Source organism: Protopterus annectens, chromosome 6.part1, assembly GCF_019279795.1.
Source record: "Protopterus annectens isolate FY-2018-M chromosome 6.part1, PAN1.0, whole genome shotgun sequence".
NCBI lineage: Eukaryota > Metazoa > Chordata > Ceratodontiformes > Protopteridae > Protopterus > Protopterus annectens.
In genome coordinates, this window is record NC_056738.1 from 428,159,486 (window position 1) to 428,182,196 (window position 22,711).

A 22,711-nucleotide genomic window follows, 5' to 3' on the forward strand; every position below is an offset into this window, starting at 1 on the left:
TGGAATAATATGCAAATTCTCTCTGAGTTTACACTACTGAATTCACATCTTCCATGACAAATATTCTCATACATTCCTTTAGACTTCTAACCTCTTTTGTGATATTTTCACTTCCAGGCCCTCCAGATACATCCTCAATGTTGCAAATCAAATTCCAGTCCCCATCTAGGAGTAATAATATTCTCTGCTGAAAGCTAATTATTTCTCCCAGTTTTTTAAGCTCCATAATAGAAGTTTTAGGTGGAATAAGACTGAGGGCTGCTTTTGAGGTCTCCTGCCTCAGGATGGCTCCAGTAATTTCAGTTTTTGAGCTGCAGATATCCTTGCATGCAAGAAGTGATCGAATAATTCATTTGCCAATGGTTATCAAATTATGGGTGTTCGAACCACACACGTGTACATGTCTGGATCCACTGACTGCTGCAGTGGTTCAGCTTAGTATGATGTGTCATCATCTGAGAACAATGTGTCCTCCTGAGAAGAATTACCAGAAGCTTCGGTCCAAGTAGGCAGCAGAATCAGGGGCTGTAAAGTTCCTCACTGGACCACATGACCTCAAGCCCAGGGTGGCCTTTAGACTCGGGATATACATGGTTGGGACTCCCAAGCTCCCCCCCCCCTCTCTCTCGGGCATTTCTCTTTCTATGTTTTTAGCTGGTCACCCATAGACAACTTGGCTGACATCATGGTAGCCCAGGACAAACGCAGCTTTTTCAGAAAGTCCCGGAGAGATGTGGCTCTCTACTTCTTGGTATTCAGGTCAAAACTAGGACAATGCACACAGGAGGTCATGTCTTGCTCTATCCTTAAACAGAACAAACACTGACTATGGAAGTCTTTGTACTAGATTTGCTTCTTTCAAATAATTTAGTTATTAACTTTACAAAATGACATTTCTCCCTGATGTCTGACAACTTCTTAACTGGAAAAAAAAAATCAACATCCAGTATAAAATAACAACCCCCCTCCCAAAAAGAGTACTTATCTGTATTCTGGAAGCCAGGCTGGATCAACTGAATAATGACACTTAGTACTGAAATAGACCAATAAACTTTTCCAAAGGAAAATAGGAAGAGTACTTGGCAAGCAATCACAGGAACCATAAGATGCCTGGACTTATATGCCTTTAAGTAGGCACACAGACTCTCTTGATGCCCTTCACAAGCTCTTAATAGCACTCACCTCCCAAATCAAGTAGGGCCGTGCATGTTAACCCTGCTATAAATTTGTGTTTACCCATCCAGTTGTCAGGACTAGCCTTAAAGGTAGACTAGGTAACAATGTGCTTGACCTGCAGTGGTAACACATCCCTCTAGTAAGTCTTGTTAACATTTTGTGTAGATTTAGGTCGCTGGCACAGATATTTGTAGAACTTCTAGCTTTGTGGAGGAGGAGGTCAAATAGGATTGGGTCTTTCATTGCTCAAATATCAAGACACAAGTCATGTCAGAACGGCTGGCAGACTAGTGAATATAAGGAATTGTGCTAATCTAGTGGGATAACTGAAGGATTTAAGAAGTTTAATTTTTGTGGTTAAATGTTACTAGGGTCTTTCCAATTAAGCTATATGCTTGGATTTGCACTCTAAAGGAGACCTGTATTTGATGATGGGTCTGACAAGGGAAGAGCTGATAGTACACTGACTTCTTTGCATCTTGAAGATACTCTCTTGAAAATTAAAGGGGTAGGGGACACAAGGAAATATGCTGATCAAGTGAAATAGAGTTGTCCATTCAAGTACCAAGGTCTGTTATGACTGTATCTGTCTGAAGAGGAGTAGCATTTCTAACATATTAGGCAGGAGCAGCTTTTTTCTGAACACTACTATGCTGCTACTTTGCATTTAGCTTGACTTACTTTTCAGTACAGAATTATGTACAACAAGAAAGTAAAGATAACAAAGATGGATACCCTCTTACACACCACAGAAATGCTGAATTACTGACATCCAGACAGGAAGGTGTCCACCCGACTAGAAGGAAGAAAGGTGAAAAGCTCTGGAAGTCTCACGTCACACATAGGTCTTCTAAGGCACAACTCCCATGTTATCACCACTGCAACAGTGAACAATATGAAGGCTAGCAGCACCTTTCAAGTAAAACCTCTTGTTTTTCCTTAGACACAATCTCAATCACAATGCTCATAAAAAGAAGTTATGCACTCACCATAACGTTCCATCTGAGTAGTTCTACTTCATTTGTCTTCAACCTGTGGGGAATACAGATCTGTATCAGATCCGAGCCGGCAACTTTACTAGCATCTGCTCCAAGCTCCTCCCTTTACCCATAATACACCTCCACTACCTTCTATCCCCAGATCGAGTTTGCTGAACCTTATATGGATAACCCGACCTGAAAAAATACTTGTGACCTATAACTGCAGCCTGTAGGCTGTTTATATGCCAAGGTCTAGAGGAAGGCAGGAGGGACAGTTGTAGACAAATGAAGTAGAACTATTCAGATGGAAGGTTATGGTGAGTGCTTAACTTCTTTATCTGAAGTAGTTTACTTCATTTGGTCTTCAACCTGTGGGACAGAGTCCCCAGCTACTAAACTCCTGGAAGGCCCTCATGGAAGGATATTCCGGAGCACCGCAGAACCAAAGGATGCTCTCCTTCTGGAAATCAAATCCAATTTGTAATGAGAAATAAATGTATGAGATGAGGACCAAAGTAGCTGCAGAACAAATATCATCCAAAGACACTCTAGACCAAAAGGCTGTAGACGTAGCCATGGACCTAGTGGAATGAGCTTTCACCTGTCCTGGAGGCGATATGCTTCTGGTCCTTATAGACCTGAAGGATGCATGAAGAAATCCATCTAGCAATAGTGACCTTATAGATAGGTTCCCCAAAAAGTGTTTATAGAAAGATACAAACACTTGATCAGATTTACCGAATTTTTTAGTCCTGTGTAAACAGAATCATAACTGTCTATGAACATCCAACAGGTGGAGTTTGCATTCCATCTTGTTAGAAAAATTAAAAAAAAAACACACGCAAATTGATGGTCTGATTGATACTGACTGATGATGCCACCTTAGGAAGAAAAGATGGACTGGTTCAAAAGGAAACCCTATCTTTGTGAAAAATCATGTAAGGAACTTTGATGGACAAGGCCTGTAATTCTGAAACCCTTTTGGCAGAGGTAATAGCCACCAGAAAAGCTGTTTTCCAAGATAAATATTTCAGATCTGCTGTTGTAGCAGGCTTGAAAGGCGGAGCGACGAAAGCTTGAATAACCATAGTAAGGTCCCACAGGGGGGCAGGATCTTTGACTGGGGTGCGTAACAAAAAGGTGCCTTTAATAAAGGCTTTACACAGTCTGGAAGAGGCTAAAGAGGCAGAATTCTCGCCGACATGAAAATGAGAGATGGCAGCCAACTGAAACTTGACAGTAGAAGAACTAGCTCCGTGTCGAAAAATATCAGCTAGAAAATCAAGAATGGCGGAAATAGGAGCCATGGAAAGGGTCTAAACTCCTTTGAGAGGCCCAAAAGGAAAAACGTTTCCACTTGCTACGATGAACCTTCCTGGTTGAAGACTTAGGAGCAGCCACCAAAATAGATCGAACTGAGGAGGATAAGTCCAGGAGTCCTAGCAATCATGGGAACTACAGCAGCCAAGCTGTGAGCTTCAAACTGTCCAGATTCGGATGAAGCACCCCCGAAGGGTGTGAAATTAGATCCTGAATGGGATCCAGGATCCAAGGTGGAGCCAGAAGGTGAGACCAAAGGAAGGGAAACCATACCTGGCGAGGCCAAAATGGGGCAATGAGGATCACTTTGCTCCCCAGTCGATGAGCTTTCGGTAGAAACCTCGGAATAAACGGTACTGGTGGGTAAGTATACAGAACTCCGGGAGGCCAAGCATGAACTAGAGCATCTCTGGGGAACTCCCCCAGCAGGGGGTTCAGAGCGAAAAACTCACTGCACTTCGCATTGGAAGGTGATGCGAAGAGATTGCAGCAAGGTTGACCCCACTCACAGAAGATCTGTTTTGCTACTGAAAGATTCAGAGACCACTCGTAATTCATCAGAATGGTCCGACTTAGCCTGTCCGCTAGGATGTTGGACTGTCCCGGAATGTGCATTACGATGAGAAAGCGACTGGTGGAGATCGCCCATTCCCACACTCTCATGGCCTTGCGACAAAGGGGGTAAGATCTGGTCCCTCCCTGTTTAACGATATACCAGACCACTGACATGTTGTCTGACTGAATTGCAATCGTTCCCAGAGGAAGAAAGGCATAATGGACCTGCAACGCTAGAAGGACCGCCCTCATGTCTAGGACATTTATGTGCAAGCTGATCTCTATAAGGGATCACAGGCCTTGGACTGTCCTGCCCGAACAATGCCCCCCCCAACTCGAGTTGGGAGGCGTCCGTGAACACTGTGGCTTGGGCCTAGGCTGGAACAAAGGGTCGTCCCTCCAAAATGTCCAGAGAACACATCTACCATATGAGGGACTGACAGATTCGACTGAGTTGAACTGGATATGCCAATGGCAGTTCCAATAAGGACCATTCTACAGCTAGAGTCCACTGTAAAATTCTCATGTGTAACCGGGCACACAGAAGAAGAGTTATGGTCACCGCCATCGAGACTAAGGCCCTCAACACTGATTCCACCATTGGGAGATGAGATTGGTAGATCAGGGAGACATGCATCCTCAGGTTTTGTACTCTCTCCGAGGTCAGGAAGATTTTGCACTGAAGAGTATCTATCCTGGCACCAATGTAGTCTATCACCTGTACAGGATCTAGGAGAGATTTGGATGCGTTGATTGTAATCCTCAAACGCAGGGCAAGAGTCAGGAAATAATCCTTGGTTTGGGAGAATAGATGCATTATGGGAGCAGTGAGGAGCCAATCGTCCAGGTACAGATAGACCTGAATCCCCTGAAGCCTCAGGTGAGCCACTACCACCGCCATCACTTTGGTAAACACCCTGGGGGCTGTGGTGAGACCAAAGGGTAGGGCTCAAAATTAGTAATGATTGACTCCTAGCCAGAAGCGGAGAAATCTTCTAGAGCTTCTGTGCATTTTTGTGTGATAGTAAGCATCCTGGAGGTCTAGCAAGCACATCCTAGTCGCTCTCTTGCAGGTACGGCATGATGGACTGTAATGTGACCATCCGGAAAGTACAGTTGTGTACACTTACCATAAATGTAGATGTCCGAGTGTATTCACTGTTGCAGTCATTACATTTGGGTTATCTGCTTGCAGGTAGCCCTCAGTCAGCCTGATTAACAAAGTCTTGGGTCCTGCGGCGGTTGCTGTCCCTTTTTCCATGACGTCAGGTCATCAGGGGAATAAACCATGCAGCCGATGCCATTGCATGTTTTTCTTGCCCCAGATGTCAGGTGCCCCCCTAATGGGAAGCAATTAAATATAAAAGCACAAAGATATACCTCCAACAAAAAAGCAAATACACCAAAAAGGCTTTTAAGCATAGTAAAGGAAAGTAGAGGTATAGCCAAAAGAGGTTAGGGGGTGGGAGGGAGGGTAACCAGGACTGCAACAGTGAATACACTCGAACATCTACATTTATGGTAAGTGTACACAACTGTACTATGTTATTCGTGTTTCACTGTTGCAGTCATTACATTTGGGTAGATTCCCAAAGCTATGGCTGGGTGGAGGAATTTAGATAGCAGTAGGGCCAGCTATAAGGCCCTGCAAGACTGCAGTGGCAAAGCCAGCTCTGGATTTAGAGAAAATTGGCAAATGATAATGCTTGGTGAAAATATGTACAGAACTCCAGGTAGCAGCTTCTAGGATGTCCCTGGTACGGACGCCTCTGAGAAAGGCTGTAGAGGTAGATGCAGCCATGGTGGAGTGAGGTCTGATCCCCTGGGGGATAGGTTTTCCATGGTGCTTATAGCAGAAATGAATGCAATGGCTTATCCATTTAGAAATGGTTTGCTTTGAAATAGCCTTCCCTTCTGTCCCTGCAGCAAATGCCACCAGCATTTTTACATATTTCCTTTTAGGTTTAGTCCTGTCCAAGTAGAATCTAAGTTGTCTGTGCACATCTAAGGAATGCAGTATCCGTTCCCCTTTATTCTGTGGATTGGGAAAGAAGGTTGGCAAATGAATGGACTGTAAGAGCCACACTGGATACCACCTTGGGCATGAAGGATGGATTGGTTCTGAGAGACACCCTGTCCGCATGAAAGATAATGAAAGGCTCCACTGCCATAAGGGCCTGTAATTCAGATACCATTCTAGCTGAAGTGATTGCTAAAAGGAAAGCTGCTTTCCAAGAAAGAAATTTTAAGTCTGCAGTAGCAGCTGGCTCAAAAGGAGGTAGAGTGAGTTTCTCCAAGACAAAGTTAAGGTCTCAGGCTGGGGTTGGAGCTCTCCTAGGTGGTCTCAATTTTTGGGCCCCTCTGAGGAATTGCTTGAGCAGCGGATGAGAGAAGAGGGGAGGTTCTGTGTTACAATGAGCTGAAATGGCTGAGGCATGGATTTTAATGGAGGAAAAAGACAGGCCCTTGTGAAGCATCTCAGTTAAGTATTGTAAAATCTGAGGTAAATTGGGCGCTGCTGTGCTCATCCCTTGAGATTGGTTCCAGGCACATAATCTTTTCCATTTTTCAGCATAAGATTTTCTAGTACTAGGCCTCCTTGCCTCTAAAATGATATCCATCACAGGTTTGCTGAGGGATGGTAAAGGAGAGCTTAAGTAATTAGCCAGGCTGCAAGGTTCAGTGTTAGAAGCTGAGGGAGCAGAATATGGTTCTCCTGCTGAGACAGGAGGGAAGGAGTCTGAGGCAGGTGCCATGTAGATGACCGTGACACACTGCGCAGAAGGGGGTACCATTGTTGGCACGGCCAGTCTGGAGCAATCAAAATCATCCTTGGTTTGTACTGTTTGATTTTTAGTAGTACTTTGGAGAGCAGAGGCAGAGGGGGGGAAGGCATAGATTGATAGGTTTTTCCAGCTGAAGGACAAAGCATCCACTTTCCAGGCTTGTTTGTGGGGAGTCCTTATGCAAAATTTGTCCAATTGGTAGTTCTGGGGAGAGGCAAACAGGTCTATATCTGGGCTCCCCCATTCGCTTGTCAACATGTTGAAAATCCTTGGTTCCAGTTTCCACTTGTGTGGGTCCATGAGGTTTCTGCTTAGTCCATCTGCCAGTGTATTTAATTTTCCTGGCAGGAATTGAGCTTGTAGGTGCACTTGGTAGCTCAAGGCTGTGTTCCACAATGCCATGGCTAGTCTGTAGAGGGGGTAAGAATGTGTACCCCCCTGCTTGTTTATGTACCACATAACAGTGGTGTTGTCCGTCTTTATCATTAGTTGTCCTGGAAGAATGTGGTCCTTGAAGGCTGTCAGAGCATTCTGTACAGCTAACATTTCTTTTTGATTGATAATGCAGGTGCATTTGACTTGGGTTGCATTTGCCCTTAATGCACTTCCCTGCCAGGTGAGCCCCCCATGCATAGCCCGATGTGTCTGTTGTTGGGGTTTGGGCGGCAGGGGGTGGTGTGAAAGGTAGGCCCTTGTTTTGGTAGCAGGCCTCTGCCCACCAAAGGAACTCTAGGCGTAGGCAAGGTATGATAGGAATCATTGCCTCTAGATCCTAAGAATGTTGACACCATAGGCTTTTTAGATACCACTGTAGTTTCCTCATATGCAGTCTTGCATATGGAATTAGAAGAATGCAGGAGGCCATGAACCCCAAGGCTTGCAATATTTGTCTTGCAGATAGCAGGGTTTTTGTGGCCACTTGTTTGAAGTAGGTTGTCAAATGAATTTGTTTCTCTGGCATGAGGTAAGCCATCTGGGAAGTTGTATTCAAGCTTGTTCCCAGGAATATAATTTGTTGACAGGGTACCAGGTGTGATTTCTTTTTGTTTATAGTGTACCCCAGACAAGTGAGAACCCTTTATATAAAGGCCAGATGATTCCAAAGTTTGTCCTGGCTTTCTGCCTGAATTAGACAATCATCCAGGTATGGGTATATTTGAATATTTCTTTGCCTGCAAAATGTAATGACTGGAGCTATGCACTTTGTGAATACCCTAGGTGCAGTAGATAAGCCAAAGGGCAGTGCAGTGAACTGATAGTACGTGTAGCCTGCTTTGAAGCATACGTATCTTCTGCAAGATTCCCTGATTGGGATGTGCAGGTATGCTTCGTTTAAATCTAGTTTTGCCAACCAGGCATCTTTGCCTAGCATAGGATGTAATTGGTGAAGAGTTAGCATCTTGAATTTTGGAATCTCCAAAAAGGTGTTTAGGGTAGACAGGTCCAGGATAGGAAAAGTCTTGAGTAGAAACTTTGTCCCTTTTCCTCTTCTGGTACCAGTTGAATAGCCCCCATGCTTAAGAGAGAAAGTACTTGTTTTTGGGCCTCTGCCCACTGATTTGGGGGTTGGTCCGTCCACCCGCTTGGTGTTGGCAACGTGTGGAAGTGAAATCTGTATCCCTGGGACCATTTATTTAAAACCCATTTGTCCTGGGTAATGAGTTCACAATTCTCTTCATGAAGAGCAACCCCCCCCCCCCCAATGGGGCAGTCAGTTGATAAGTGCTTGGAAATTTTAAAAGGAAGTCATTGAGACAGGGGGGGTCTTATTATTCCCAGATTTGGAAGAGGAGGCCCCCCACTGCTTAGTTCTGTGTCCCCTAGGACTGAAACCTGGGGGTTTTGCTGTGTCTGGGTTTGGCTTGAAAAGACCTGGAAGGGGCTGGAAAGGACCAATTCTTAGAGGGCCAGTGCCTACTAAATCTAGGAGGCGGAACTTGTAAAATCTTTAATAGTTTGCATAGATTTAGCTTTATCTTCCATCTTTTTAAGAACTTCCTCAGCATTGTTGCTAATCAGGTGGTCCTTATTTAAAGGAGCATCCAACAATTTAGCTTTAACATGATCAGGCAAAGATTGCACCTTAAGCCAAGCATGACTTCTGAGCACAGACCCAGTAACAGCAGCCCTGCAAGAGGCCTCTAATGAATCAAAACCACATTGCAAAGTATGTTTTCCAACTTGTTTAGCATAATGCATTAAATCCTGTAATTCTTTATTTTCCACACAGTGAGGAATCAACATAATTTTCTGTTTAAGCAGTCCAATAACATGTTGCTGATACTTTAACATATGAAAATGGCAGTTTAAAGCCATAATGGCCAAGGCTGCAGAAGTGTAAACCTTCTTACCCCATCTATCCAGAGCCCTGAAGTCTCTATCAGAAGGGGTAGGATTTTTAGCAGTAGAAGCCTTAATGCCCTTGGGCCCCTGTGAAGTAGTCTCTGGATCTGCAATAGGATTTTTAAAAAGGAACTTGTGGGACTCGGGGACCCTGTAGTATCTGTCAGGTTTTCTGGGAGCAGGAGGCAGGGAATCAGTGGCCAAACTAGAATCCGAAAAAGCATCAACAATGCCTAGTACAGGAGGAATAGCTAAAGGCCTATGCTGAGGTAGGAGAAGGAAATCCCTAAGCCTCTTTTTTGAATTGGAAAAATCCTGGCTTTCTCAGTGGAAATGCTCCCTTAGAGTATGTAAGGTTTCCCCAAAAGAAAAATCCTCAGGAGGGGAAGCAGAGGGAATGCAGTCCTCTGCATCAGAATCTTCATAAGTAGATAAGGGCAAATCCAGATCATCAGAAGAATCAGAAAAAACAGAATCCTGATCAGAAGATTCATAATCAACTTCAGTCCTAGGCCTCTTAGAAGGGGGGAAGGTTGGCTACCCCTGATTAAAGTTTTCAGATCTTCAGCCATTCTTATTTGTTTTTTGAAGGGGGGAGGGTTGGCTACCCCTGATTAAAGTTTTCAGATCTTCAGCCATTCTTATTTGTTTTTTAGGCATAGAGGCCTGAGCATGTGGCCTGGGCATCGGTTTTTTAGGCATGGATTGAGATTTAGGCCTAAATAAAGACGGAGGCCTTGGTTTAATATGCAAATCCGTAGGCCTGAATACACCCTCAGAAGCCGGTGCCTGCACAGCAGCTCTGGACCCATCCAAGGTAGAGACATCCTCGGGTTCCATAGTTGAAGCATCTTGTGGCATACTGGACTCTGAAGAGGTCTCAGTACAGGCCTGCAAATCAGAAGTAGTGGGTATCAGGGGCTGCGAAAGCGTCTCACTGAGTACCAGCGAACTGGCAACTGGTTTAGGATAAGCGTTGTTGACAGTTTTGGACCTCGGCGGCCTGTCTCTGTCTTTATCTTTGCGTTTTTTCGGAAACCCAGTAATCGGATGTCTAACCGATGACATTTTTGGATAATTAAACCGAGAACCAAAATATTTAGAGGTGAAAATATATCGACGACAGACAGTGCACTGATTAAATAAAGCACAAAACCGACAGCAAGGTACGTCGTGGTCAGGGCCTAGGCAAGGAATACAGTATGAATGAAAATCTTTATGAGGTATTTGCTTTCCACAAGTAATGCAATTATTAACTTTTACTGACATCGGTAAGGAGGAAGAAAAAGTTCCCCGAACGGGGTACTTAGCTTTAGTTGAAGACTTCAGTTCTGAAACTTGAAAATGAAAATTTCAGGAGTCGGCTGACCGGCACTTGCGAACTGCTTCTGCTTCGGGCACCACACCGCAAGAAAGACTGATGTAATGGCATCGGCTGCATGTTTTATACCTCTGACGACCTGACATCATGGAAGAAGGGACAGCAACCGACTCAGGACCCAAGACTTTGTTAATCAGGCCGACTGAGGGCTACCTGCAAGCAGATAACCCAAATGTAATGACTGCAACAGTGAAAAACGAAGAACATCTTCTCTTTGGCAACTGACAGGTTCAGGGTAGAAAGGTCCAGAATGGGTCTTAACTCTCCCATTTTCTTTGGCACCAAAAAGAATCTGGAGTAGAAGCCCGATATGGACTGATCTGGGGGGAAAATTTCGATGGCTCATTTTTCTAGCGGCCTGGAAACTTCCTGTGCTGCTGTCTCCTTTTGCATGGGTGGTACATCTGGGAGGTGTCTGGGAGATATGGGGAAACCCACAAAGGGGATAGAGTATCCTCTGGATATGATCTGAAGCACCCAGTGGTCTCATGTTATGGACTCCCATACCACTAGGTGCAAGGACAATATTCCCCTGACTGCCTCCAGAGTACAGCAGTCGGGCCCACCCCTCAGGGTTGCTGCACGGGTCTGTCCGAAAAAGGTTCTCAAAGACCCAAAATTCCTTGGATCCCCTCTGCCTCTGGGCTGGCATCCATTCTGTCCCCCTCTGCCACTGGGGGAAGAAAAGCCCTGAGTATCCCGGGAATACTGTGACTTCCGGAACCACATCTTCTTTTGCCCTCTCTGGTTCTGGGAAAAGAACCTTTGAGGGTTCAAGAAGCGGATCCCAATGGCAGACAGTGTCTTCCCATCCTTCTCACTCTGGACTAATGTCTCTTTGATGGTCTTACTAAAGAGAATAGAGCTGTCATAAGGGGCAGTGGCAAAGGACCCCTTGAAGGGTTCCGAAAATTGACATAACCTGAGCCAGGTGTTGCGCCCCATGGACACGCCAGATCCAGCCGCTCTAGCCACTCCTTCCGTAGCATGTGAAAGGAGTTGCATGGACGTATTGGAGACTGCTTTTAAAGTGGCCATCCTTGCGGAGAATGAGGCCCTGTCCTCCTGCGACATGGTCTTAGGGGAGACTCCTCCAGCTCCTCTACCAGGTCGTGCTGTAGTCTGGTGACATGGGCCAGGTAGTTCAGCATCATAATTGAAAAGGTAGCTGAAGCGTAAACCCGCTTCCCTAGGCAGTCAATCATCTGCGACTCTCAGTCAGGAGGGTGAACCGAGGAACTCTCCTGGGCAAGTTCCTTCTTTGTGACTGCTGCTACCACCACAGCGTCTATGGGGGAGCCCTTGTTCCATGCTGGCTGTCTATGGGGGGGGCTTAAGATTTTGTTAGGTCTTTTTGGAATTGGTTCCATGGTGTCCAGCTCCTTCCATGCCTGTGAGGTGACCAGATCCACCAAAGGATCTGCGGAAGGGGACACTAAAGGAAGTAGATGGGCCCGTGCCAAAAGCCTCCAGGAACACGGACTCATCAGAAGGTTTGGGGGCAGACCAACCTCCCTGTTGGTGCAGGATTTCCATGACGTCTCCAAAGGAGACATCCTAGGGAGGTGACGTAGGGGAACCTTCTCCATCACCCAAGTCTGTATCTTCAGTGAGGGACTCGGGGGAGTCCACGTGCTTCCTCTTGCACGTAAGCTTGCGAGGCACCTCTCCGGTGGGGCTCTCCGGGGGGAACTCGCAAGCCACTTGTTCCTCAGGGGGAACTGTCTGGGGCTCCTTGAGCACGGGCTGTCCTTCTGTTAAAATGATTGGGACTGTAGCAAGAGCCGAGGGGGTCTGGGTGGAGTCCGAGGGGGCAGTCAGGGGTCTCACTCCAGCAGAGAGAAAGTACAGTTTTGTACCTACCATAAATGTAGATGTCCGATAGGTATGCATCTGCAGTCATAACATATGGGTTGTCCTGCCTCAGGCAGCCCTTCAGTCGGCCGGATTCCAAAGTCTGGGTCTGGCCTCGGCTGATGTCGCACTTTCCCCGACGTCAGAGCGTCTGGGGTATAAAAGCATCAGCCGACGCCATTTTCCTCAGTGTTTCTTGCCCCAGATGCCAGGTGCCCTCTAGGAAGGCTAAATTTGGAGGAATGCAATAAATTCCAAACATTTCCAAAAATATATACACATATATACAAACAAATACACCATAATACATCCCCCAGCTAGCTAATAGAAGGGTAAGCACCCTAGGAATACCACAGAGGGGAAGGAGGGAGGGTAAACCTGACTGCAGATGCATACCTATCAGACATCTACATTTATGGTAGGTACAAAACTGTACTATGTCCTTCAAGGATGCATCTGCAGTCATAACATATGGGTAGAATACCATAGCCAATCTGGGGGTGGAGGCACTAAGAAATGGATGGTGTAGTTAAGATACCCTGCAGGACTGCTGTAGCAAAACCTGCTCTGGATCTGGAGTATAAAGGTAAATTGTAATGTTTGGCAAATGTATGCACGGAGCTCCATGTAGCAGCTTCTAAAATGTCCTTGGTAGCCACCCCTCTTAGGAAGGCTGTAGTGGTGGCTGTGGCTCTCGTGGAATGAGGCCTAATGTTTGCAGGAACCGTCTTTCCATGAAAGGAGTAACAAAATCGAATGCAATTTCCTATCCATTTTGAAATTGTCTGTTTGAAAATTGCTTTTCCTTGTGCCCCAGCAGCATATGCTACGAACAGTTGGTCAGTCTTTCTGTAACTTTTAGTTCTGTCCAAATAGTAGCGTAATTGTCTGTGTATATCCAGAGTGTGTAGAAGCTTTTCCCCTTTATTTTGTGGATTTGGGAAGAATGTAGGCAAGTGAATAGCTTGGTTCAAGGATACCCTAGATACCACCTTTGGCATAAAAGTAGGATTGGTTCTTAATGAAACTCTGTCCTGATGGAAAATAAGAAATGGCTGCACTGCCATTAAAGCTTGTAACTCAGATACTCTTCTTGCAACTCAGATACTCTTCTTGCTGAAGTTATGGCCAGAAGGAATGCAGTTTTCCAAGACAGAAACTGTAGATCCGCCGATGCTGCTTGTTCAAAGGGAGGAAGTGTTAGTTTCTCCAGCACAAAGTTGAGATCCCAAGTAGGTAAAGGAGGTTTCCTTGGAGGATTGATGTTTTTGATTCCTCTCAGAAATTGTCTGAGGAGAGGATGTGAGAAAATAGGTGGATCAACATTGTATTCTGCTGAAATTGCTGAGGCATGTATCTTAATGGAAGAATAGGACAGGCCAATGTGGAACAATTCTGCTAAGTATTCCAGAATATGTGCCATGCTCACCACTGTCACATCTAAGCCTTTTGTTGTGTTCCAAATGAGAAATCTTTTCCATTTTGCTGAGTATGCCTTCCTTGTGGAAGGCCGGCGAGCTTCCATAATAATGTCCTTTACTCTCTGTGATAAGCTATTCTGAGGAGGGATTATGGTATTTTCCAGGCAGTTAGCTGCAATGTTTTCAAGTTGGGATGCAGGGTCTTGAAATTGTTCTGCGTCAGAAGAAGTGGCCATAGGGGGAAAGGCCACGGTTTCGTCTGTGTCATGCTCCTCAACAGTGGGTACCAGTGCTGCCTTGGCCAGTCTGGAGCTATCAGAATCACTCTTGGCTGTTCTGCCCTGATCTTCAGTAAAACCTTGGACATTAATGGGAGTGGTGGGAAGGCAAAGACTTTTAGAGCTTTCCAGCTGAAAGAGAGAGAGTCCACTTTCCATGCTTGTGGGTGGTATGTCCTTGAGCAGAATGTCTTCAGTTGATGATTGCGGGGCGAGGCGAACAGATCTATCTCCGGCTTTCCCGATGCTTGTGTTATGAGTAGAAAGATGTCTGGGTGCAGCATCCATTCGTGCGCATCCATGGTAGTTCTGCTTAAGCTGTCTGCCAGTGTATTGTCTTTCCCTGGCACAAACTGGGACTGTAGTTGTATATTGAGTTTCAAGCAAAGTTCCCATAGATTCAAGGCCAGTCTGCATAGAGGGTAGGAATGCGTGCCTCCTTGCTTGTTTATGTACCACATAACTGTGGTGTTGTCTGTCCTTATTAACAGGTGGCCTTGATGGAGGAAAGGTTTGAAGGCCTCGATTGCGTGTATCACTGCCAGCATTTCCTTTTGGTTTATGTGCATGCGCAGCTGTCCCTGAGACCATAGGCCTTGGATACATTTGTCCTCCATGTGTGCTCCCCAGCCTCGGTCTGAAGCGTCCGTGGTGATGGTTTGGTTTGTTTTTGGTTTGTTGAAAGGCAACCCTCTGTTGGACTGGCAGGCTTGAGCCCACCACAGGAATTCCTTTTGAAGGCAAGGAATGAGTGGTATCAAAGTTTCCAAACTGTGACTGTGCTGAGACCATACACTCCTTAGGTACCATTGTAATTTTCTCATATGCAGCCTGGCTTGTGGAATCAGAATTATGCAGGATGCCATGTAACCCAGGGCCTGCAGAATTTTCCTTGCAGTCAGCTGAGTTTGTCTTGTCAGATTCTTGAAGTAATCCGGAAGTTGTTTTTGTTTTTCTTCTGTGAGAAAGGCCATTTGGGTGGTTGTGTCTAGATCTGCACCCAAAAAGGTTATTCTTTGGGATGGAACAAGTCTTGATTTTTGGATGTTGACTGTGTATCCCAAAGCCTGTAATAGGTGGATGGCATAGTCCAAGTCCTTTAACAAATTTTTCTTGTTGTCCGCTTGTATAAGGCAGTCGTCCAGATATGGGTAGATTTGAATCCCCTGAAGTCTGCAGTGTGCCATTACTGATGCCAGGCATTTCGTGAATACTCTGGGCGCAGTAGATAAGCCAAAGGGCAATGCTGAGAATTGATAATGCTCTGATCCTGCAAGAAATCTGAGGTGTCTTCTGCAACTTTGTCGAATAGGGACATGCAGGTATGCCTCCTTGAGATCTAGAGTCACCAGCCAAGACTCCTTGCCCAGCATGGGAAGAAGTTGCTGAAGGGTCAGCATCTTGAATTTTGGCACAATGAGGTAAGTATTCAGTGCGGACAGGTCGAGAATAGGCCTCCATTGATTTTCTTTTCTTGGAACAAGGAATAATCTGGAATAAAATCCTTGGCCTTGTTCTGAAAGAGGTACCTTTTCTATGACTTTCATTTGTATTAAGTTGTTGATTTGCTTCAAAGCCTCTGCCCTCTGATTTGGTGGCAGGTTTGGCATTCCTTTTCTTCTTGGCAAAGTGTGGAAATGGAACCTGTATCCCTTGTCTATTATTTGCAGTGTCCATGTGTCCCTTGTAATGTAATGCCAGTTTTTTGAGAATAAAGAAAGCTTTCTGCCCAATGGTGCTTCCAATTGAGCCCTGGTCAGCGGAGTCAACAAGGAGTCATTGAGTCTGTCCAGGTGTAGTAGTTGTTGTTGTTCCTGCACTACCTCTCTGGTTGGTAGGCTGCCACTGACGGCCTCTGTAGGAGCCTCTAGCTTGCCCTCTACCTCTGGGACGCCTGTTCCTGCCCCTCTGGGATCTGTCCGAGTCCGGAAAGGACCAATTCTTAGTAGGCCAGTTTCTGCTGAATCTCGGTGGTTGTACTTGCAGAAAGTCCTTAACTGTTTGCACAGATTTTGCCTTTTCTTCAAACTTCTTTAAGACCTCCTGAGCCGTGGAACCAAATAATTTTTGTTTTTCCATTGGAGCATCCAGGAGCTTAGCTTTAACATGGTCTGGTAAAGATTGGTCCTTCAACCAGACATGCCTACGAATAACTGCCCCTGTCATAGCTGACCTACATGAAGCTTCCAGTGCATCATAACCACACTGCAAAAAATGACTGCTAACCTGCTGTGAGTTATGTACCAGATCCTGAAGTGATTTACGGTCAAGGGGTTCAGAAGAGGAAAGCTTCTTATGCAATTCATCTAACAAATACTCTTGGTACTGTACCATATGAAATTGACAATTTAATGCCCTCATGGAAAGAGTTGCAGAAGTATATACTTTCTTTCCCCATCTCTCTAAAGCTCTAGACTCCCTTTCAGAAGGTAGAGGATTTTTGGCAGTGGCAGCTGCAACCCCTTTTGGGCCCTGGGAAATAGTATCTGGGTCTGCAGAATGGGCCTTGTACAGATGTAGATGAGAATCCGGGACCCTGTAGTACCTATCAGGTTTGGCAGGCGCCGGAGGGAGGGAATCAGGGGCTGTACTAGCATCACTGTACACATCATCAATAACATTCAAAACAGGAGGTATAGCTAAGGGCCTATGCTGAGGTAAATGTAAAAAGGTCCTTAATCTCTTTCTAGAATCAGAAAATTCCTGGCCCTGCCACTGAAAATGTTCTCTCATAGAGTGCAGTGTCTCACCAAAAGAAAACTCTTCAGGAGGGGAGGCCGAAGGAATAGATTCTTCAGCATCAGAATCCTCGTAGGCCGAATAAGCCTCCTCCTGGTGATCTGACAACACAGATCCATCCGAAGACTCATCTGAAGAGTGTTGGTCAGAGGGCTCAGTCCTGGGCCTTTTGTCTGATGGTGGTTGAGAGCCCCTGTCCGGGAGAGGCTGAGAACCTCTAATTAAAGAGATAAGATCCTCTGCAAGGCTGAGAATCTGAGAGCTAGAAGAAGGTCTCTGAGAGGTAGTCTTGGGAGGCAAAGCTTTAGCAAGTTTAGCAGCTTTAGCCCTAGAAAAAGCCTTAATGGACATGGATGCAGGGGGTCTGGCTGCACCACGTGCAGGAGTAGACTTGTCTAAAGGAATGGTGCCGGACATTTCCTGGACACTGGTTTCAGTAGGTAGTTCAATTACCGACTCAGCCGGGGCCTCCAGGGCCGCGGTGGTCAGTTGAGTGGATTCGGTTAAAGGAAGTACCGAGGACTCTGTTTCGGCCGAAACCGAGACACTCGCGGTAGGCCTAACCGTGGTTTCAGCCGAAACATGCCGCGAGTGTCGGTCCTTGTCCTTCCGTTTTTTCACCAAATGTGATGTTGGAGTCTCCGACGGCATCTTATATGCAAAATTAGCCCCAAAGAATTCCTCTGCAAACTCCGACCGACGTCTAAGAGTTCGTCGGTTGAAGGAAGCACAGGCTGAACAGGCCGAGACGTCGTGGTCTGGGCCTAAGCAAGGGAGGCAGTAAGAGTGGAAATCCTTATGAGGTATTTGTTTCCCACAAGTTAAACAATTATTTACTTTATCTGACATCGGCTGAGGCAAGAAAGAGTCCCCAATGGGGTACTTAGCTTTTTCGAAGTCTTCGGTAGCTGAATCACAGGAGCTGGCCGACCGGCACTTGCGAACTGCTTCTGCTTCGGGCACCACGCGGCAAGAAAGACTGGGGAAAATGGCGTCGGCTGATGCTTTTATACCCCAGACGCTCTGACGTCGGGGAAAGTGCGACATCAGCCGAGGCCAGACCCAGACTTTGGAATCCGGCCGACCAAAGGGCTGCCTGAGGCAGGACAACCCATATGTTATGACTGCAGATGCATCCTTGAAGGACATCCCTTTCTACCACGCTGAATGCTGAAGGAGAGCGAACCTCCTGAAAAAACAATAAGGAGACCGGTCTCCCCAGGTCTGACGAAAGATTCGGAGCCGGGCTCGAAGTGGACAGAGCTCCGAAGGAGGGATCTTGGTCTGACAAAGGCGAAGCCAATGAAAAAAGTTCAACTCCTTCAGAAACGACAACCAAGCTCCGGCTCAGAGTGTGGCTTGGATCCTTGCTGGTCGGATCCGAAATGCTCCAGGCAGCTGTCGGCGTTGAGGAAGCAGGTACCGTCAGCGCCAAATACTCCGAACCCAATGGACGGATTGGAGAAGGAGATATTGGCTGGAAAAAAAGGAAGCGAGCTCTCCCCTCCTGAGAGAGAGGGGGGCTGGCAAGACCCCCATCTGGATCTGAGTATGGATGAACCTCATTATTTTATCCATCGACCTCAGACAACAACTGGGTGGACCTCGACAAGGCCACTGAATCCGACCCTGCGGGTCGGGGCACCGAGGCTCTAGAAGGTGAGCGTGTCTCCTCCGGCTCCGGGGAGAACCTCGGAGATTGGAGCAGAGGGGAGTCAAAGATCCGTAAGGTTTTTACAGGAGAAGGGAGATCCGGAGACCTCTTGCACTTTTCCCTCACCTTCGACTCTCTCTCCTTCTCTCTGCCCCTTTTCCGCTCCGCTTCTACAGGCTTTTGTACAGGAGGTTGAGTCCTAGCCTGGGAGGGAGGAGAAGCCAGGGGAAGATAAGAAAGAGAGGTGGCCACAGCAGCCGCTGTGACTGAAGCTGAAGATGAGGCAACAGTCTCTGAAGGGGGAAGAAGGCCCTTCAGGGCCAACTTGGCCTTCCTATCTTTAATAGCGTGAGGGTTGAACCTGCACATATAGAACAGTCAACACTCAGATGGTCCATGCCCAAGCACATAACACACAGAGTGTTGCCAATCCGCAGGGGATAATTTATTGCCACAATCTTTTGAAAATAGGCTGGTCAGCCATACTGTCAGAAGAAAGAAAATTTTTAAAAGAAAATGTTATTTTCTTTCTCTCTGAGAACACCCACTCACCACACACACACACACACACACACACACACACACAAACACTGAGGGGGGGTGAGGGGAAGCAAAAAATCCACACAACTATTCAAACTAAGCTAACTACCCTAAAACACTAACTTGACACACCAAGCGAAGGGAGGAGAAAGGGGAACTTATTCTACCACTACCTAAAGATTTTTAAAGAAAAGAGATATTTTAAAAGTTTTTTACTTACTTGAAAACCTGGAGCTCAAGAGATCAAGATGCATAAGCTATTCGCGGCAAACGAGATCTGGGGATGGAAGGTAGTGGAGGTGTACTATGGGTAAGGGGAGGAGCTTGGAGCTCGGAGCAGATGCTAGTAAAGTTGTCGGCTCAGATCTGATACGGATCTGTATTACCCACGGGTTGAAGACCAAATGAAGTAAACTACTTCAGATCATTAATTGCAAGAACGCTTCAAAAGTCAAATAACATGACAGTCCCACATCACCTTCAGATCCCTCCACTAAAGTCCATATCAGATGACTCATTAACAAGATTTAAACTGGAGTGTTCTTTAACAGAAGGGTGAACATTAAGATGAGCTGTTCTAATGGGTTTCATTTTAAAACAGATCTTGGCAAACCTATGGCAGTGATATTTAAACTCAGTTGCCTTATGTCCAACACTGCTATTCTGAAGACAAATTACCTAAAGTAATCCTCTGGAATCCAAACTGACTTAAAAAGATGCTATACACATACATTTCTCTCTCTGCACTTTAAGTGCAAACTGCAGTAGGAATCCCTCATCAATTTCTTACCACCAGTTATACTTCCTACATATAATCCAAGTCTGCCACAGTTAGAAGAACACAATTCACACAGTAAATATATTACTGCAAACATTAAAAGACAAAAGTCACACAGAATGATAGCCAGTTTTATAAAACCAGAATTTCCACAAAGTCCAGAGAACACTACTGAAAAAGACACAATACTCCCCCCTCTCCCAACAAGAATAAATTCAGTAATTAACCAACTCTGATTTCACTCTATGTATAAAGACGACATTTGCTTCTCTCAACTGCTCTTCACTTCTAAAAGAACACACAGCAACTTGTCAATAAAAATACCAAAAAACATGTCTCCTTGGAAAAGACTTTTGGCAGGAGCTCTCTGAGCTGCTAGCTACTCTTTGGACAGTCAGCTCTATGACTGCCTATATCCTTAAGTCCATACTGTCTGACTCACAAAAGTTGGAGGTGCAGTGGCAGCTCAGGCAGCCGATTAGGAAATAGGAACCAAAACTTAACAAAACCGGTAGAAAGTTCAGTCCCCTTAAGGCAATGGTGACCCAAAAGGTTTATAATGACAACACAAACGGATATTTTTTCTTTACATTACTTTCAACTCTTGGTATGTTGACTGTGAGGCATACAGTGTACACAGCCCTGACTACAAGACCAAACAAACCAGGATCCATTAGTAGCCCTAGTGCTGAAGAACACCTCTCAACTGTTGAGATTTTTGTAGAATGTCCAGATTTTTTCCTCATATTTTTGGTCTGCTTCTCTTAAAATTGTACTTTTCTAGCAAATCACTGAGGGTTGAAGTCAGAAAATAATGACAGACATTTGAGTTTTAGACTATACCCTTCAGAAAATTCATGCCAATGCAAAACGTATTTTAGCAACTTTCAAACGTTTGTAATACTGACATTTAAAAGTGCACCTATTTTTGGGCCTTTGTCCCCCCATTATTTATGGCTTTGTCCAGATTTCTTGCTGTAAGTGGTTGAGGGGTATGACTAGGGCCAGGATTAGAAGGGATGGTCTGAACCCACTTGCTTCTCTCGGAGTGGGAGGAAAAGGGTGCATGCCTAGAAAGAAGTATTTCATTTGATCTTTTCAGTGGAGATCAGAGTACTCATGCACAAGTTTGTTTCAAAGGTGTGTGAGTGGGGGGTGTCTGAGTTGGTGTGTTTATGTCACTTGTGGAAGTGTGTGACAGTCTTGTGCAAAGTCCACTCATCATCAACCCAGAGGCTTTACTGGGTATGCATATAGACAAGACCGGCTAAAGCACAAACATCTCTTTCATGGATAATGGCACCATTCATGATGTGATCATTCCTTGTACTTAGCTGAGCAAATGAACTATTAGGCTTTTGTCCTTGTGGGAATGGGTCAGTACAGCATCTTGTGGGGAGGCTTAAAAGTTAGAGGAGTACTGAAGGAAAAGAAAGGTGGACCCTCAGTAAGGAACTGTAGCTGACTAACAGCAATCAAGCCCACTCTTCTGTCATGATTACATGCAAAGAAATCTAGTCAGACATTAACATTTTGAAAACAGTCAACAAACCTGTTCTGACCAAGTGCTTAACAGTCAGAGTTTCTTCACTTCTGGTATTTCAAAAAAGCATATTAAGGGCTTATATGACAGCTATACCTTCAAAGAAGTCGAAATCTTGTAGATCATCAGGCAATCTAGGTAATACATCAGAAAAGTCTTCATGATTCAATTCCAGATCATTTGGAATGTCTGCAATGTCAGTAGTGATGTCATCAGGAAGTTCATCTGTACTCAGATCAGGTGTAGAAGGGCTCCTATGGCTGAAGAAAAAATATGCTTAGTATAGACAATTCCATTTTCAGTTAGAGAGTCTTGATTTTGTAATTATTTATACTACTCAAGGTAGTTCTGAAAAATAAACCCTTAACATTTTCTAGAGTGTGGTTTGATCCACCACTACCAATGAGTAAACCTAACATGCATACATTGAATGGCTATTGATTAAGCATAAATATATTAATGGAGTAATAAATACAAACTTAACAATGCCTTGGCTAAGGAAGCATTGTTTATTGCTGTATCACTCCAAAACAAGCTAGAAACTACATCGGATGGTACTTCGTAATTGTGATCTGGCTTTTAATCACAAACACCTGCTAGGATGAAAGCTTTGGACCATATCTTGAGGCCTCTGTCCCGCAGATCTTCATGCTGTTCAATGTCTCACTCAGGGTAGAAATAGATCTTCAGGGCATAAGGGTAGCCATTTGTTTTTCTTCCTTTCTGGAGCTGCTCCAGGTTAAAGCTGGAGTATTTAACTCCACTGAGTATATTGTGGGGCAGAAGTGAACTGCAGATTCCTCTTCTCTTGATTTACTGCCCACCTCACAGCTTTTCTTGTAAGAGTTTTCAAATTTCCTCCACAACCCAAGCCACAGGTCTCCAAAGTGGTTAACCTTGTAACATTAATGTTTGGGTCAATCAAAAGATCAGCAAACCTGCCATGAAGTTCTTATGAAAGTTTCACTCAGGTTGTTTCTATTGACTCTCCTAAGTTTGGACAGTCCTTGGACTTAAAATTCCAACTTGGTCTTGAAACTACAGTGTATCAAGGAATCAGGTCATTACCCCTGAATCAGAGATGGTCATCTGTTGTGATCAGGAAAAGGATCAATATCCTATCTTCTTTGAGCTGCTCTTTGAAGGAGGTAGTGTTGAGGATCCAGACTCACTCGCAGCTCACTTACTGTGACCTGCAATGCAGCTATCATTGGTGCTCTGTTTATTTTCACTACAGCAAGTGCATGCCTCAAGCCAGTTACGCATAAGGAGCTACAGTCTGATCATGAGTTGTGTTCACTGTTCATGATGGGATGGAAGATGAAGTGTATGTGGAGAAGGATGCGACATTTGAAGGACAAAC

General features: G+C 45.2%; 1 protein-coding gene across 1 annotated transcript in view; it reads right to left on the reverse strand.

Moving 5' to 3' along the window:
• INO80D (INO80 complex subunit D) overlaps nucleotides 1-22,711 on the reverse strand; it is a 1,521,357-nt gene that overhangs the window by 115,519 nt on the left and 1,383,127 nt on the right. The window contains exon 10 of the mRNA XM_044075859.1: nucleotides 21,445-21,608. Coding sequence (XP_043931794.1) covers nucleotides 21,445-21,608 — 164 coding nt within the window. The remainder of the gene's footprint in view (nucleotides 1-21,444; nucleotides 21,609-22,711) is intronic.